Below are 19,299 nucleotides of genomic sequence, written 5' to 3' on the forward strand. Positions count from 1 at the left end.
ATGGTTTCACATGTAATATCGAGCAATTTCAGAGACGATGTTCTAGCTAAGGATAAATCCATAATGTTGCTGACCATGTACAATGACTTTGCTACATAAACTTTTCTTCACAAATTAGATCAAGTCTTAGCTAATGCATGTAACAGGAGTTGTATGTAATGAATGGGCCTGTGTCGATCGAATTTTAATAGTGGTCCTTACCCTAAATTCATCCAGCAAGAAAGAGATGTCCTCACATATTTTACTTTCCATGCTGGTTTTACCAAATCCAAAGCTTCTAAGCGTTGTGTGGGCAAATTGTCGGCGACGTTGCCATTTCTCATCGAAGTGGGCATCAGTAATACCTGGTGATAGACTGGCAGTTATTACATGAAAAGAAACTATAGAGAATAAATGACGCTAATCTACCTTTTTTTAGAATTAGTGGTCCCAATCGTTGGCTGTTTTAATTAGTTAATTATTTTATTGATTACAGTTTAATTATTACCTTCATATCTTGGATTATCTAGTTCAACTATCCAAGAATATGGTCTATCAGCAAAATCGGTTCCTTTTTTTACCAGGCATTCTTTGATGGCATTCACTCCATTTACAACAACGGCTGTATGACATCCCATCTTCACCATATTTCTTTGAGAGTTTCATCATGCCTTTGTGTATATCAGATCCGAAGTACATAAAGCTGCCAATGATAGGTAATCCCCAAGGTCCGGGTGGGAAGTTCTTGCAAGGTGCCAGGTAGTGTTGGGTGGTTATCCATGCTAACAGCATTATCATCAACAACACCAGTAGTGATAACGGATCAGTTGGCACTGAGACCATAACGTTAGACCTGCGTGCAAAACAGTCTGTAAAGATACAGTCAAATACGTAACGGAGATTAAACGATGTTGATAGCTAGCGAATTTAATTCCACCATCATTGTCCAGTTATGTGGCACAAGTTTCGAACTCATACTTCAATGATGATTATGACCATTCAAAAATATACGTGCGTAGTAGGGATGATATACGACCTGTAAAATAGTTCCACGGGTTTGATTTTGGTTTTGGGTCAGGTGCTATCAGGAAGAAAGCCATATAGATTTGGCCACACTTCGTTGACTGGGACAACAATAATTTCAAATTTGCGCTATAATAAAACTTAACGCACTGTACAAACAATTTTGTTTTGACTCACAATTATTACCAATACAATAAGTTGAGTAAATCGTGTCAAATGTAGCAGGATACGCTTTTCCTAACAGGTTGGAAACCAAATGGGAAGTAAACCTACCGAACAACAGCAGTAGATATATGGAATACCTAAATTATATGGAATACCTAAATTATCTGATTTATACAACGAATCATTGTTAATAGTACTATAAAATATCATGCAAATACATTTTAGCCATGCTGTAAGGCAACTGAAAAAATAAAATGGAGTGATTCAGTGCTGAACATGTGCTAATTTATATAAATACAAATATGTAATGTCCGCTTTATAATTTGCCCGTGATTAATTCAATGCATACTACGACTATTCTAATACCTTTTCGCTTGTGTGATTTACAGACTCTGACTCAAATTATGACGTTATTTCCGACAACCATCACTTTTTTGTTGTGTTCCATTAATGAACGTGCAGATAAAGCAATGCGTCATGTGACCAAAGGTGGTATAAAAATAGTATAAAACCAACCTGCCATTGGTTTATCTATGCATACAGTTAACACAATTCAACATTTATGTACAGATTTTATTAAATAACATTCATTATTATTATTATTATTATTATTATTATTATTTCAATTTACATAATTATAAATATTGTGGTAATCTACATATTCGACACTGTAGATTTTTGCCATTTTTTTTTTTAATTTTCTATTAGTGTTACACTGGTTCGTGACAATATACTCTCCAGAGAAATCAAATGCCACATATTACATCTTTCAGGAATAAACTCAATGAATTCAATGGAAACTCGTCTCTCAATGGGTAAAACAGGGAATATGTAGAAAATACTAAAAAACAACCTACCCTTTAATGCTTTAATGATGGCTGAAATCACTCACTGCAGTCCACACAATGTTTAGTTTTGTCGCTGTGTGTTTGTTGGCGCTCTATTGCATGACGCCCTCATACCAACAAGCTATCATGATGCAGATAAATAACAAAAATTGTTAACACGTGTTATACATGTCGCATGCGACCCGCATCCTACTTGATGTAGCGTGACGACCATCGTCCTTTAGACGTTTTTCAAGCGCGGGCTGCGGCTATCTTGAATTCACAAATAGTCCCTCTAGAATTTCTGTGCTATGAGTATATTATTGCATGGTATGCTAGGTTGAAATACCGGCATCTCCGCTGTTCGTAATGTACCGATTTTGTCGTATATCCTTGCCGAGGTTGTTGTGGTTGTCGGCAAATAAAGACTCGATTGATGCAGAAAACTGATTCTGATTAAGTGCTCTAATTTAAAGTAATGCGATTAACAACTTGGTATATTACCGAGCATCATTCACTCCCCAGTTTTACTGTAACTAGCCCACTTATTTTTAGTAAATTCATACTTAGATCCAGCTTTCACAACTACATACATCGTTTAAACAGATTCGATCCAACGTACGCTATGATAATCAATATAATATTCCCAAGTATGTTTTGAACTAGATAATTACTGCAACTTTTGTCAGTTACTGTGGAGCTCAACCACATGCTGTAAATAAAGGATATTGTTTCTAAAGGAACTTGATGGAGGACGAGTCCCACTGAAATACTAGATGTGAACCAGGATTTATACTTTACATCGCGTATCAATATCAAATTTGTGACAACTGTCACAAAGCAAATACGACAAACAAAAAAGATAAACAGATAAATATTAAACACAAGTTTCTTCTGATATATCATTTCGTGAACATACCAATCTTACTTTATTTTCATTGTACGAGCAAATACATTGTAGCTTAACTGAACATGCCACAATGTAACTTATTGTTAATAATGATTTAATCTAGTTATATGAACAACGAGATTTTAAAGTATTATTCAGCAAAAACATGAACATATGTCGCCCTTTTTCCGTCTAACCTTATATTATAATGGAAATTGTCAATGCATATAATCATCTCCACAATGCACTAAACCATTATATCTAGCTGATTTTAATATACAACTCACTGAAACACATCATTATTTAAGTTGGTGTATTGCATTCACTTCATTGACAACAACAAATATTTGGAAACCCTCGCTATATTTATAGTTCGACCATGTCAGATAAATTAAACTGCCAATGATTAATAGACCAATATGGACTCATATAATATGAACACATATATACAAATCAACATGCAATTGACAGTATGGCCATGTCGCATACAACTTGTTTACCACTTCCGTGTGACTGAGAATGTTCTAGAACCGTACTGTGTCTGGGTGGAATGTTTAGTTGGTTGAATTGGTAATAGGACACTGTAGAAGGCAATAGAAGGTAATGGAACATTCTAGAAATTTGTAGTAAGTTCCAGACTCATTATGTATGCTGATGTAATGGTGTGGGTATATATAGGGGAGTTGTTCAGCACTGAGATGAGATCGGGGATCTCGTTGAATTGTATTGGAGTTTAAGTATCTAGTTATTGGAGTAGTGGAGTTTTACCGCGTTATTGTACTTGATGTTTGCAGAGTATAATAATACCAGTACCAGTTGAAACCTCATCTGTTGGCTCTGTGTTCGTATTTTATCATCGCCGCCAGGGAAGTCTTTTTGTTACTGTTGCCATTTTGGTATTTGAACCATCACACCTGTACTATACCAATTACAGTAACATTACGTTGCGTGTGACAGGCCATCACGAATACGTTTTTACCACCAAGTGATATAATTGTTTCCACCAGCTCCGCAACACACCACATTTTGAAATGATGGGAATTTGTCGAGGTGTGATATTTAGACAACCAGCGAATTGCACATGAAACACGTTCTTTTACCAGAGGGATGGGATAGACACACATGGATTCCTCTTTGGATTACCCTTTCCATTTCCTCTAAAGCCTGTAGTGAACTTGTGAAGTGTCGTTGCAAAAGCCAGCGTGGTTGCAGTGGCAGGTGTGGATGCAAAAGGGCAAACTGGATGTGCACAAAACTTTGTCATTATAACTGCGAGATAAAGTACCTGATTACATAATACTGTCCAACATGCCATTAATAGGTCCCAGGTGAGATTCGACTATTTACTTTTCCACACAAAGAATGGTTGTACAATACAAACATCTGTATCTACATGACTAGCAAGAACATTAATTCACCTTTGAGTCACAGTACAAAATGGAACGTTAACATTTTGAAAGTAATATTTCAAGATATGTATGGGTTACACAAATTGTGTAACTTGCTTGAGCGACCATTTTGTGAATAGAACTTCCTTTATAAGTACATAATATTGATCATTATTACGCCATTGACATGTTCATGCCATCAGAAGTATATTACCACCCTATAACACCCATCAATTATCATAAAATGACCTTTAGCTGTAATTTTAGTATTTTGGCGGTCACTAATTTTTGCTTGATAGGTGAATATTGATACAATATGTTTCTCATCACACTGACCACATATTGTTACATATACAGCACTAAAGTATCCATTTCAGACCAATTGTACGACTTTTTGATGTGTCGTAATGTATCAAGGGAGGTGATAGCCAGTGTCTGTGTGTCCGAATACATCTTTAGTACAGCTGGATATAATAATACACTGCACTAATGTGAATATATTACAGTAAACATATATGTGAAGTAATTTTCAACTGTTTTTAATTCATGTTTAGATTTATCCAGCTGTGGTTATTATGATGTAGGAGACATGTTATCCAAATACATGCCTTATTATGGTGATCATTTAGCAACTATTAAAGGGTGGTGGTTTTCTTGCAGCGCATGCTTGAATTCAATATAAATAAACAATGTATTTTAAGCTCGTTATGTATGTCGCCATGCGATCGATATCGAACAGGACGAAAGATGGTTGGCTTTGCAGCAGATGGGGCTAACGTTATGGCTTCAGATATGAATAGGGTAAGTGTTTTAATTCATCAGGACAACCCTTATTCTGTATGCATACATTGTGTATGTCATCGTTTACATCTAGCAGTCAGTCAAGCATGCCAAAATATCCCTGAAATGGTGCTACCTTATGGTACCTTATCTACACTGTATGTCTATCCAGGTTCTAGCCAGAATATAAAAAAATCTGTAAAAAAAAATTATGAAGTCCTACCGACGCCCGAACAAATTTCTGACACTTCCCAATGCCAACAATCCACCCTCAAAGCCTTTGAAAAATTCAGAACTGCTATTTTGCAAATAATAAATCTTTTGTCAATTGACGAATGACAACAATTAAAAAAAATCAAATCAGTATATAAATGTATTTTATTGTTAAATTTGTACACTGTTAGTAATAGTAAAATTCAAAGAACTGAGCTGAATGGCATATCATATTTATATTCTTCTGACAACTTACCTGTTTATAGCACTCCTATAACACATTTTACACATTTCTTTTTATTTATTTTTGAAAATAGGCATGTTCAACCTGATGTTGCTGGTCTTGTGAATATTGGTTGGGAATGCAGAGGCAGAAAGAGTGTTTGGATCAGCTCATTCGTTTAAGCTATGAGGCAATACTTATTGAGGAATTCCCCTTTCAAAGGGCACTATTGTTGTTTGATGCCTAGCTTGATAACTAGGGGAGTGTCAGAAATTTGTTCGGTCCAAAAATTGCATAAAAAAACATCTGCAGCAGTGTTATATTCCCAAAGTGCCCATACCAAAAGAGGGGGACACTACTCTCCCTAGACCCACTTCCTTTGGCCTCGGGCGATTGGCGACGCATTTTGTCAACAACCAATCACAAGACTGGTTACGAACCAGTTGAGCAAGGCTAACTGAGCCGTGGCCTCTGATGAACAGGCCACGCCTCCAACTGTGCCGTGCGTTCGGGCAAACCGTTAGGAATTCCTAAATGGAGTCAATTTGTGTAGTTTTCTTGATTTATTCCGCAGATATCGGTAAAATGTAGGCAAGGCTTTGGCGAAATTTGGAGGAGCAACTAATATTATTCAACCTGGTATTTTTTTAGATTTTATTTTTCATTCTTTTCGTCTGTTTTTCCGAGTTTAAAAAATATGAGCTAGCTAAAGCCTTCATCCCTTGTCTATTTATTACACTAGATACCAGCCGATACCCCCCCCCCCCCCGCTGACAGGGAGTGCGTGCAGTTGATCATAGTTCCTGGGCTCTCGTGCTTCAGTGCTTGGAAGTGTTGAGTGATATAATATTAACGGTTGACCCGAACGCATGGCACACTGGCCTATTCAGAATTTGTCAAGAACCAATCTCAAAACTGGTTACGAACCAGTTGAGCGAGGCTAACCGAGTCGTAACCTCGGCGTGGTTCGTAACCAGTCTTATGATTGGGTGTTGACAAAGTCTGAACTGGCCACGCCTCCAACTGTGTCGTGCGTTCGGACCAACCGTTAATTATTCATAAATGGAGTCAATTTGTGTAGTTTTCTTGATTTATTCTGCAGACAAAGGTAAAATATAGGTAAGACTTTGGCGGAATTTGAAAGAGCAACTAATATTCTTCAACCTGGTATTTTTTATAGATTTTATTTTCATTCTGTTCGTTTTTCCAGTTTAAAAATATGAGCTGGCTGAAGCCTTCATCACTTGTCTATTTTTTACACTAGATACCAACCGATAGCCCCCCCCCCCCCCCCCCCGCTCATAGAAACCGTGTACATTTGATTAGGCCGGTCGGTCGGATTTTTTTTTTTAACTTAATTTCAAATTTAATAGTTGATCCAGGTTTGGCACACAGCAAACGTGTTCGCCATGTTCGCTACCGCTGTACACATGGACGTACACACGATGACAAACCCGGAAGTGAGATTACAATTCCAGGCACTGATTTGACGCTGAAGTAGTGCTAGATGTTGATAACTTACTACAATAGGTTTCACACTTTGTTTTCAAATTTACAGAAGTTGTAACTAGAAATATAAACATCGGCTGCAAAACAGAGGAATGATTGACAGATATTGCCCACAATGTTTTCTATTTTTGATAAAAAGTTCGATGCCTTGTATTTTCGTGGACTGTCATTTCAAAGCAGACAGCTTATAATATCGTCAAACGGTTTGTTACCACCGAGAGTATCCTGCCAGGAAAGCGTAAGAGCGACAAATCCGCGACTAAAAAACTAAATGACAACGTTATAGACTACATGTATGTCGAATATTATAAAACATTGAGACCGCGCATTTACGGACGGGAATTTCGACAAAAAATACTTGAAAACGGTGTATGTACGGCGGCAACCCTCCCCGGACGTGTGACCGTGTGTTGCCATTGATAAGCTTTTTAAATTCCTCCTTATATAACATCCCATCATTCTATTTACTTACTTCTAATCGAAAAACAACCAAGGGAGGGAGGAGTATGTGGCACTGTATTTTCACAGCTATATGTTCACAGCCTTCTGCCTTTTACCACCATTAAAACAATTAATATTATGCACTGTGAATCGATCTTTGTGGAGACACTCATTAATAACAAAATTATTGCAGGCGTCATTTACCGTAAACCAACTACCCCTTCCAATGAATTCCTTGACAGTTTGGAGGAATGTCTTCACCTGTTGTCGGTCAAGGGCACCGAGTGTATTATTGTTGGCGACGTAAACATTGACACAACACAGAATATCCCCTCCCCCTTCGACACAGTACCAGCCCCGATTTAACACGTATGATTTTCTTCAAATAATCAACACTCCCACTGACGTTTATTGAGTCAGAAATCATCGAGCATTTTCCTGTATTTTGCACAATCAAAGGCCTTAAGCATATTTTATCGCCAAATAATATAAATAGAATTTACGACTTTAGTAAATATGATCTATGCGACATGGTCAATGAGTCATGGCAGTCGGTTTATGACTGCTCAGACCCAAATGAAGCTTATTCGGCATTCTACGACAAATATTACAAAATCCAAATTTCAATTCCACTCGTATTAAGTTTAAATTAAACGGAAAACCCTGGCTCACTAACGGTATATAAACTAAAAATTTACAAAACTACTCAAGTCGGCAAAGAAACGCTCATGAATTGTGATCAGTCCAAGGTAAAACTTGGAAAGTAATTAATGAAAATTTGAATAAAACATCTACTAACATAGACCTTTCCAGGCTTGACAGTATATTCCCTAACAAGTATAACTAGTGGATATATAGCTACCGAGTTTAACGAATCCTTTACTAGAATTGGTCCAAACTGGCATCAACAATTAAATCGAATCACAATGTTCATAAGTACCTACGTGGTAGTTACAGTAACTCATTTTTTCTTCGTCCTGTGAGTGAACAGGATGTATTCATTGAAATCAAACACTTGGATATAAGCAAATCGTTTGAGCACGATAATATTCACCCTAAACTGGTTATACATTCGGCAAACATAATTAACATTCATAACATTTCTCGTCGTTTTGCCCACATTGTCAATTGTTCACTTAGTAAGGGTACTTTTTCCGCTTCACTTAAAATTACAAAAGTCCTCCTAATTTAAAAGGCTGTTGATACATTAAATCGTGACATATTATTATGTAAATTAAACCATTACGGTATCTGTGGGACTCAAAGGCTTTGGTTCAAAAAACTGTTTATCAAATCGCCAACGACATAGCCAACTCTTCTACTGCATTTGACTTTAGTCTTTTTTTGCAGACGTTACAAATTTGTTTAAATACTATAACACAAATTGTATTAATCTTCCCCTAATTAATAATAAACTTCATAGAGTCCGTGAATGGTGCAGTGCCAACAAAGCACCATAAATATGACAAAACAAACTATATGCTTATTACCACACCCCATAACTCATTGCGTATTCAGGGCAGGCTATGCATGGATGGTAAACAAATAGAGGTCGTACGTTCGTCTACTCACGTGGGAGTATCCATTGATCGTCATATGAACTGGAAGTCGCACATTGAAAAGGTTAAAAATCAGGTTGCCCCGAAAGTAGGTCTTATTTCGTCATTATGTCCCCCAGTATAATTATCCTTCTTCTATTGTACAATTCGTTATTATTACCACAAATTATCTATTGTATTGAAATCTGAGGACAATCACATTTTACTTCATTGAAACCTATCCTTTTATTGCAGAAAAAAGTTGTTCGCCTTGTCACTTTCTCTGACCACCATGCTCATTCTGCCCCTCTATTTAAACAACTCAGTCAATGATAATTTTAACATCCCACAACTTAACCTCTCATTATCCAAACACAGTTTCAAGTATGCTGCAACTAAACACTGGAATGCTCTTCCAATTGTATAAAAACTGTTAAAACTATCAAGTATAATTTAAAGAAATACCTTCTTCAAAACTAATTATAATTTTATTTAGATTAGAATCTAATATTCTGAATTAACTTTTAATTTGAAATATTTATACATTTACTTCAGTTATTTATTTTGCATGTAAATCAATTACTCATTAGTTAATGCAATGCGTTATGATGAAATACAGCTGTTATTATCTGTTATGCAGGTCATGCAAATTTATTCATTGTGGGGTCACAGACTCGATTAGTCCAACATGACTACAACTGTGATCCTCACCAAATTATTTTTTGAGAGTTTTTGCTTTCACTTTTTTTTCATTTTCTGTTTACTATTTTATTGTCATTTGAATTGTCTGTAGACATTTGTATTATTTGGTGAAATAAACAAACAAATTACAGACTCTGGCTAAAAGTATGACGCTATATTCAACAACCCATATTCTCTCGTTGTGTTCTATTAATAAACGTGTAGACAGAACGTCAGACAGAGTTTGTTGGTAAGAGGGCACTCATGCGACAGAGCGCCGGCACACACTGTGACACAAACTAATCATTGCGTGCTGCAGCGATTGAGTGCAGTATAGGGTAGGTTGTTGTTTTATATTCTCTACATATTCTATGTTTTAGACATCAATAGACAAGTTTCCATTGAATTCTGAGTTAAATCCTGAAACATATAATATGTGGCATTCCATTTGTCTTGACATTAGAAAGCCTATTGCCACACTGGAATTGTTGCAGTAGTTTAGCTTACAATTGCATATGTAATTATGTACATGGTGGCTCACAATTAATAATAACAATACTAAATGTACATCGATATTGAATAGTGTTCACTGTATGTATATATCAACTAAATTCATGCGGGCAGGTTGTGAACTATTTTTATACCACTAATGGCCACATGGCCTATTGTTCTGTCAGGCACGTGTATTAATGAAACACAACAAGAAAGTGTTGGATGTCGGATATAACGTCATAATTTGAGTCAGAGTCTATAAACCGCACATTTCAACGTCGAGTAGTGTGCATTGAACTATTCATGAGAGAATTACAAAACGGGCATTGCATATTTTGTTTTGTATATACATTTTTATACGTTCAGCGCTGAGCACTGGTATTGCAACTGATTGCTGAATCTTTCAATTTTATATTTTCACTCGCCTTACAGCATGAGTAAAATTGATTTGCAAAATAATTTTACGATAATTCGTTGTATAAATGTTTTATAGGTATACAATTTTTAACATTCATTGTGTGTCTGGAATTTGTACTAATAATAGACCAGTTTCTGTTCACTGGAACATAGAAACAAGACAACTAAGGTCCTAGCGTCATCGTTATTTCTATACTTGATGACGCGTTTTTCAGATTCCTACAAACCAGGACAAGAATACCAATCTTTCACAAGAATACGGTCCGTTTGAGTCATATTAAGCCAACCGATAACAAAATTCGGCCTAATTCGTCGCGTAATTAGGTGTTCGTATGCAAGGGATTTTTCTACACAAAAACGACGAATTAGGTCGAATTTTGTTCTCGGTTGGCCTAATATAACCCCAACGGACCATATTTTTGTGAAAGATTGGTATTTTTGTCCTGATTTGTAGGAATCTGAAAAACGCGTTTCACAACTTGTCTCTTATTTAGTTTTATGCGTCATTCAAGATGGCGGCCCCATGTAGTAAATATTGTATTTATTTTATTATCACGTGTGCGCCAGCTGACTGTGATTGAACTATAAAAATAGAAGTTTAAAATCAAATCATGCACCAGATGTTCGATCCGCGCCTTTCACACATCATGCCAGATCTCGCACCTATTCATTGTTGCATTCCATGGTTTAGTGTGTGCATTTCACTTTTGAATTATAGTTTCGAGGATTGTTTTATTTCGAGAATAGTTTGAATCTTAATTTTTTTAAATCTGTTTTTAATTTCCAATACTAAATTGTTCACCATATGTGTTATATTAACCAAATAATCATTGTGCTTCCCATCGGAGAACAATACTCGACACAATTTGACACTTATGCTGACAACAATAATACTACATGTGACATATTTGTTCGTACATACAATAATGTGGTCATAAACGGTCCTCCAGTTGCAATTATACATATGTGATATATTTCTACATGCATATAAGTAACTTATTAAACACCAAATCACATGGGTTGAATTGTAAAACAAACTTAAGTTGTATAGCAATTGTTTCTGTTATGTTATGTTTCTGTTATAATACGGATTTCAGTGGAGTTAATAATACTAATAACAACTTATTTACTGATATTGCGAATGTGACAGACACGCCCGATGCATGACAGAAGAATAGAATATTACAAAAACAGAAAATAATAATATACAGAAACAAGCACTAATACATTTTCAAAAATGAACAAATGGTTATTGAAATGGTTAAAATAGTTCGATACTGTTTTTGATAGCGTGTGGTAAGCCGTTCAATAATACTAAACCAGTAACAGGAAACGCCCTACCACCACAAGCTACTAAATTAGATTTTGGTACAACACACTGGCTAGAGAAGCGTAACCAAGATGCCAGTGGCATGTATCATATCATCATGTCGCTTATATAGACTGAGGCCTTGTATCTTGAATTCTAATTTTAACCAATGTAGTTTAATAATGGTTGGAGTGATATGGTCATATATTTCACTGCAAACGATAAGTCGAGAAGCAGATTCTGAGTCCTCTGCAATTTAGAAATCATAACACTGAATAAATCAGGAAATTACAGTAGTCTATTCATGAACTGACAAGGCCGTGTACAAACATTTCGATAGTTTCAATGGATAAACATTTCATAATTTGTGATATTCTTTGAAGGTGATAAAATGACGTTTTACAGCTGTATACAATATGTATGGTTAGCACCATCTACCTGTTAAACATAACACCATGTGTCCGTACACTATTCGTCACGGAAACCAATGTACCATCAATGTTTACATAATTTATACTGTTTTTTGCTGTGGCTTTCCAATTAATACAAGTTGACAGCTTTTAATTTTGGCATAAGTATGTATATACGGGACTTAATATCGTAAATTATCCTGGCCATTCATGGAATTGAGTTCAAACTTTATGTACCCAAATCAAATCCAGCACTCTAAAAGAACTGAAATAATAAAGTTTTGCACTCGCCCAAAATTTCTACAAGAACACTTTTAGTACTATAGAACCTCTTATTGGCTGACTATTGAATTCTTTCTAATGTGAAAAAAATGATATCCAGCCAAATCTATATTGCCTTATTCCTAATGTAAAAACAGTGGAGATAACATGATACAACTTTGACGACTGGTCCAGTTAGTCAATAGCACCTGGCTCTAAAATGAAACCAAACCTGCGCAACTATTTGACGGGTCGTATATTATCCCCACGAACCACATCATCACTCAGTTCTAAGCATTTGTGTTCACGCCACTCTCATACATAATCAACTGCACAATGATGGTGCAATTAAATTCACCGCCGTTTATCATCATCGTTTAATCTATATTGAGTATATATTTACAGACTATTCCGCATCAAGTTGTACCAAAATGGTTTTTGTGCCAACTGATCCTGTATCACTACTGGTGTTGTTGATGACAATGCTCTTAGCATGGATAACCACCCAACACTACCTGGTACCTTGCAAGAACTTCCCACCCGGACCTTGGGGCTTACCTATCATTGGCAGCTTTATGTACTTCGGATCTGACATACACACAGACATGATGAAACTCTCGAAGAAATATGGTGATGTTTATAGTCTGAAGATGGGATCTCATACAGCCATTGTTGTCAGTGGAGTGAAGGCTATACAAGAATGTCTCGTGCAGAAAGGAAATGATTTCGCTGATAGACCTGATACGTGGACGATCGACCTCTTTAACCCAAGATATGAAGGTACACATTTCTAGCAGTGGATTGTCAGTCGTTTCTCCAAATTTCAAATGATACAATGTTATGTAGTGTTATGGTATAAATGTATATCCTTCAACAGGTATTGTTCGTGGTCATTTCGACAATAAATGGCAACACCGTAGGCAATTCGCCCATGCAACGCTTAGAAGCTTCGGATTTGGTAAAACAAGTATGGAAAGTAAAATATGTGAGGAGATCTTGTTTTTGTTAGACGAATTTCGGGTAAGACTATACTATAAACCCAAAATCTAATATAATTCACTCTATTTAATAACAAATTGCTATTATCGCTGACAAGCTTTCAGTTCATGTCAATGGAAGGTTATCATATATCCCATGATTTGATTTGCATGTTTCTGCATGGCTATTCTGTGGCTAGACTATTCACTTAGCATGTATAATACGTAGTACAATACCCTTTGTATAAACAATTTCTCCAAAATAAATTCAGTTCACGCAAAAACAAAAATATCCACTGTGTGATAATAATTTTATCTTATTTTAGGATATTCAAAATCAACCTATCAACGCAGGCAATATCATTAACAGGAGTGTTTCCAACATAATTTGTTCAATAACGTTTGGTAAACGATTCAAATATTCTGATCCAAATTTTGTTTTTATTGTTGATATCTTGGGGAAATTATTTGAGAGCCACGGTAAAGTGTACGTCTTGGATTTTCTACCATTTCTGAGACCATTTAACCAGTCAAATATAAAAACTTTCATTGCAACTCGTAAAGATGTTGGGAAGTTCTGCAAACAGCAGATTGATGAGCATCGTGAAGTATTTGATCCAAACCACATTGGAGACTTCATCGATGCATGCTTGGCTGAGCGGACCAAACACAATAGCAAAGTAGATTTCACTGACGATCAGTTAAAATTTATGTTAGTGGATATCTTTGGCGCCGGCACTGAAACTGTAGTGACTACACTTACATGGGGATTACTGTTTATGGTTCTACATCCAGAGATACAGGAGAGAGTGTATAATGAATTAGATCAGGTATGTGAGGTATATAATTATATATCTATATGATTATATATGATTTTCGAATGACCTGCTCAAATTCAACAGCATTCATGTAAATGATTCTAGCAATTGTACAAATTGGATAAAGTCCCAACTGATGTAATCTTGGTTTTTTAAATCTTGAACAAAGGTTGTTGGAGCAAATCGCCTTCCGAGACTCGATGATCGTAAACACTTGCCTTATACGAAAGCCACTCTTTTGGAGATACAACGAATTGGAAGTATTCTACCATTCGCACTACCACATCGTGCCTTGAGAGATACTGCTCTTGGTGGATACAATATTCCCAGTGGAACTGCAGTCACTATATTACTTTGGTGAGTGATATCTGTACGTATTCAGTGAGCAGCTGGTCTAATTATATGCGTATTATCGCCTGTGTATTATACATAATCACTATATATGAGCATAATATAATTAGAATAATTAGAAGAAATTGATCAACTGCATACAATGTACATTCAGGAATACTTGGTTAATAAATTAGTGTACAGTCGTACTCGAGATGTTATGAGGTGTATTATCTTTAACATGGTGCCAATTTGCACTAATTCTTTTTTATAATAACCCTTGCAACAGGTCGATTCATAGAGATCCAAATACGTGGCCAGATCCAGACAAATTTGACCCTATGAGGTTTTACGATGAAAAGAACAATACAGTCAAGAAGTCGGAAAATTTCATGCCTTTTTCTGCAGGTGAATAAGTTTTATTGTAAATGTTTTCTTGGTTGGTGTTTACGTTAGGAGTTTTGTAATACGTAATGTCACAATCCGATGGGGGTATAAGGCTCCAATTCATTTTTTATATATTTTATTGTAATTTATGAATAGTTTTTGATTTACTTGACGTTGTTTTGTTTTGTATATGTCGTACCTCGGTCGCCTTAACTACATCTGACTCAATGCAATATCGTGCAAATCTAGCTTAAGAGTCAACCTATCAGAGCAGGGGTTACCAACTTCTGAAAATATAAAGAGGAGAAAAACAAAATACCACGTGTTTCTAAAATCCAACTAGTTTAAAATAGTTTTATTATTTTTATCTATGGTGAATACACCATGTAAAATAAATCTGTAAACTAAATCTTGCTAGGGAAGTAAATATTTATTCCATGTGATGAAAGATGTTCTGTATCTGTAACTTGTTCCCGAATAGTTGAAATAGGTCATTTTGCACTTGTGCATGTCTTTACCATGAAATATTAGATCAAAATACCAGTCCAATAAATGAATTGAAGATGATAAAGTATCACAAGTTCTGAACTGCAGAATTTCTCACTATAGCACCAGATTCCAAGCTTGTCCATTAAAAACAACCAGCTCAATTGCTCTGATACTTGGTATCAAATTGCGCTGGCAGTTTTCAAGAAGAATTCATTGCTCGACTTTGCTACCACAATGTTCTCATTGTAGTACAAATCACAGAAATCGACTCATGGCCTGATATGATCGACAGTTTGCCAAATATAACCACAGATATGGGTGAATGCAAGTGTTGATGAAAACACAAGACCTGTGAAACAACCCCACCGCCGTATTCTTTTCCATGTGAGAAAACAAGTTGAAGAAAACCTAAATTAGCTTGAAAAAGAGGACACCATCGAGTGCGCACAAGGTCACCTTGAGTTCACCCAATTCTAGTATCAGAACCCAACAGGCCCAACAAGATTTGATTTATGATTTATGAATTATTTCCCCAATAATAATAACAATTCTAGTAATCTTATAATAATAATAATAATAAAAATTTCTTGGTGTGGACCACAGAGGTAGTTCATCCGAACTAATCTAGTCTGTGGCCCAATCCTAACCAATATACATTTCTATGCAGGCTATATATATACACATACACACACACATATACATATATATATACATACACACACATATACATACACATATACACACACACACACACATACATATATATACATATATATACGCATACACACGTGCACACACATACATATATACACATACAAACAAAAAAGATTAGAATATGCTCGTAGTTTAAAATTGTTTTAAACCACTAGAAATATGTGTGACGACATCTACATTGGTGGCATCGATAAAACAGATCACGACAAGCACCTAGAGCAAGTTTGCAGACAACTGTACGACAATGACTTCACAATCAACCAACATTTTTTGCATACAAATGGGTAAACTCGATACATTCCTATACAAGCTAGCACCATAATTTGTCTGCTTTAAGCATGAACATTCTATTTACCGGACAACTGTTGAAGGAATGGAGGAATTAATCTGCCAGCAAGAAGCACAATGTGTTTCAATTGGAATGCCGATACTTTGTTAAAAATATATAATACTATATAGGTCACGTTTCACGATTTAACTGCACTTCTAATTAACGTTCGGAGAAGGTTAGAGGAAAATGCAATAGCCAGCTGGATTTAAGTCTCACGTCTTGATTGTGTTATGCATTTGTAGTTTTGTATTTCAATGTTGTATTTTTGTAGGTCGACGTGTCTGTATGGGTGAACAGTTGGCAAAACATGAATTATTTCTATACTTCTCAGCCATGGTGCATCAGTTCAAGTTCACCTTGCCAGTCGGAACCAAGAAACCCTGCACTGAGGGTGTTCTGGGTATAACATTGGTCCCCAAACAATATGACGTTGTCATCAAAGAAAGACACACTTGATGTGTTTGTATGATGTCATTATTTGTATTATATAGAACATGCACACACATGTGGATTTTGAATATTTTTACTAACATTAGTGTTGGATTTCAATAGAACATTGACATACAAAAGTATATATATATATATATAACAAGGTAAAGACGTGTCATGTTTCAATGGGCACACATTAAAAACCATATAAAATAGTTTAGAACATTTTGGGATAATATAGGTTGGGAATTGCCATTGTACTATTATACAGTTAAGATGAATATTGTTTTAATCAAAAGGCGCCATTGCTGGCTATCACAAAATGCGTCAATATCGAAATAGGTTGGTTGTTTACTATATTATTTTATAGGAATTATATAATTTGAATATTTTTAGAAGCATAATATAAAGGCGCAAATATTCGAGACGACATTTCAAATACCCCCAAACTGAATTATTGGAACAAATATAATTTACTACACTATGTAATAAAGTAATAAATTTGATATTGTAGAGACACTCGTGAAATGTTTTCTATCTGTAACTCAAATTGGTTCCAACTGTCATTATTTTTATGTTTAGACTACATTTATGTTATGTAAATATCACTATATTGAAATAATGTATGCAGGAATAATAAAGGAAGTTCATATATTTATTGTGTGTTGTAAGACATGTGAAATGTTCTTATATGGAGGGGAAAATATACCTGTATGAAATATTCTGTATATAGTGATTTATTATAGAAAATAGCAAAAGCGCAGAGATAATATAAATTAACAATTATTTCAACTAATGGTATATATTTATCATGTCATGTTCTTTTCAGTACGTTGTTCGTGAAATTGTGTGGAACTGCTTTTTCCTATTGAGTTTGAATGAGTGTGAAAATCATGTGACGTTGTGCTATTTTAGCAATCAGGGTACCGCTCTTTACTGAGCATATATTATTTGAAGTAATAACCATGCTCATTCAGGAATCCAAAGTTGTATTAATATGTTTATTTACAAAACGTGTAACGTACATAACAAAAACTATTATACATTTCAAAAGTTAAGATCAATAATACCTAGTTTCTGTTGCAATTAGGGGAAATGTTAGTCCTGCTAAAGATAAAGTAATGTGACCACAAAAGCAAGATTGTTGCATATCTGTTGTCTTTTATCTGATCACAAATTTCTACATATTAATATGCAATCAAATTGGATATTAACATCATTGGTCATGTGACCATGTAAATTGTTTCTGAATAAATTTGTAGTGTCTGGTCAGTAATTGGGAGTGAATAATATGTTAATATAATGTCAATACAAATCAGATTTTCAAAATTTGCAATCTAATATATGGTCACAAACTTATTTGCTATTTTTTGTATCCAAACTCAAGTAAGGTGCATGTCTTTAGTATCGTAATCGTGTGTTATGGTATTACACAATTAAACAAACACAAATTAAAACACTTTACAAATTTATGAGTACGAAGAATAAAACCAACACGAACGTGTAACAAGTGACTAACATACAATGTATGTTTGGGATTATACAACTTTGTGTCAGTTAAAGTTTACTCAGATCTATATTTGTGATCTGTTGTATAAGTTGATATGCATGTAGGGGTAATCGAACCATTCATAAATATATTTGCAACCAGAAACGCACATATCATTAATCAAATCACTAACTGGACATGTATCAATTTGTTTTAAATATCAATGAAGAGGGTAAATGTGTGAAAAGATATAATAATATAGCAAAATATTAAGGAAATTGCTGTCAGTCGATCATATTTGATGCAATTGTGAAACTAGATGCCTTGACACATTTAATTGAAGAAAAAACATGTTACCGATACATTTTCTAAAAAAAAGATGGCTGCCAGTCATCATGTATTAAGTATGTACCAAATTTGAATGAGAACTGACAAAGCATTCCACATTTTCAAAAAAAAAGATGTCTGCCAGTCGGCCACCTTCGATTTGATTATGAAACCAACTGACGTAATCATGTATTCCAACATCTATGATGTATACGACAAATATAGATGTAAATGGTCCATAAGTCTTGGAAAGCAAATAAATTGTCACGAACATGTATCCCAAGATGTATAATGTATGTACCAATACTACATTTTCAAAAAAGCAAGTTGACTGCCAGTCTTTGGTCTGATCGCGAAACGGTATCATCACGGATACGTATCTTAATATGTAAAATGTATGTACCAAAATTGAACAAAAACTGACAAAGCATTCCAAGATACCACATTTTCAAAAAACTAAATG

At 35.2% G+C, this 19,299-nt stretch overlaps 1 protein-coding gene across 1 annotated transcript; it reads left to right on the forward strand.

The window, feature by feature from the left end:
• Positions 1-9,905: 9,905 nt before the first annotated feature.
• On the forward strand, positions 9,906-17,539 carry LOC100370645 (cytochrome P450 2U1-like). Its single transcript, XM_085506754.1, has 7 exons — positions 9,906-9,994; positions 12,951-13,325; positions 13,423-13,565; positions 13,849-14,352; positions 14,510-14,697; positions 14,960-15,078; positions 16,863-17,539. Exons 2-7 carry the CDS (start codon positions 12,977-12,979, stop codon positions 17,045-17,047), a joined length of 1,488 nt encoding a protein of 495 aa, XP_085362880.1. The 5' UTR covers positions 9,906-9,994; positions 12,951-12,976; the 3' UTR covers positions 17,048-17,539.
• Positions 17,540-19,299: the final 1,760 nt, after the last annotated feature.

The sequence above is a fragment of the Saccoglossus kowalevskii genome, chromosome 13 (genome assembly GCF_978046115.1).
Source record: "Saccoglossus kowalevskii chromosome 13, keSacKowa6.1, whole genome shotgun sequence".
Classification (NCBI taxonomy): Eukaryota; Metazoa; Hemichordata; class Enteropneusta; family Harrimaniidae; genus Saccoglossus; species Saccoglossus kowalevskii.

Excerpts from the sequence above, each read along its gene's own strand:
- LOC100370645 (XM_085506754.1), top strand. The coding sequence starts at position 12,977 with ATGGTTTTTGTGCCAACTGATCCTGTATCACTACTGGTGTTGTTGATG. Across the intron at positions 13,326-13,422 it reads CTTTAACCCAAGATATGAAG|GTATTGTTCGTGGTCATTTC; the intron begins GTACACATTTCT and ends ATCCTTCAACAG. Across the intron at positions 15,079-16,862 it reads TTTCATGCCTTTTTCTGCAG|GTCGACGTGTCTGTATGGGT; the intron begins GTGAATAAGTTT and ends GTATTTTTGTAG.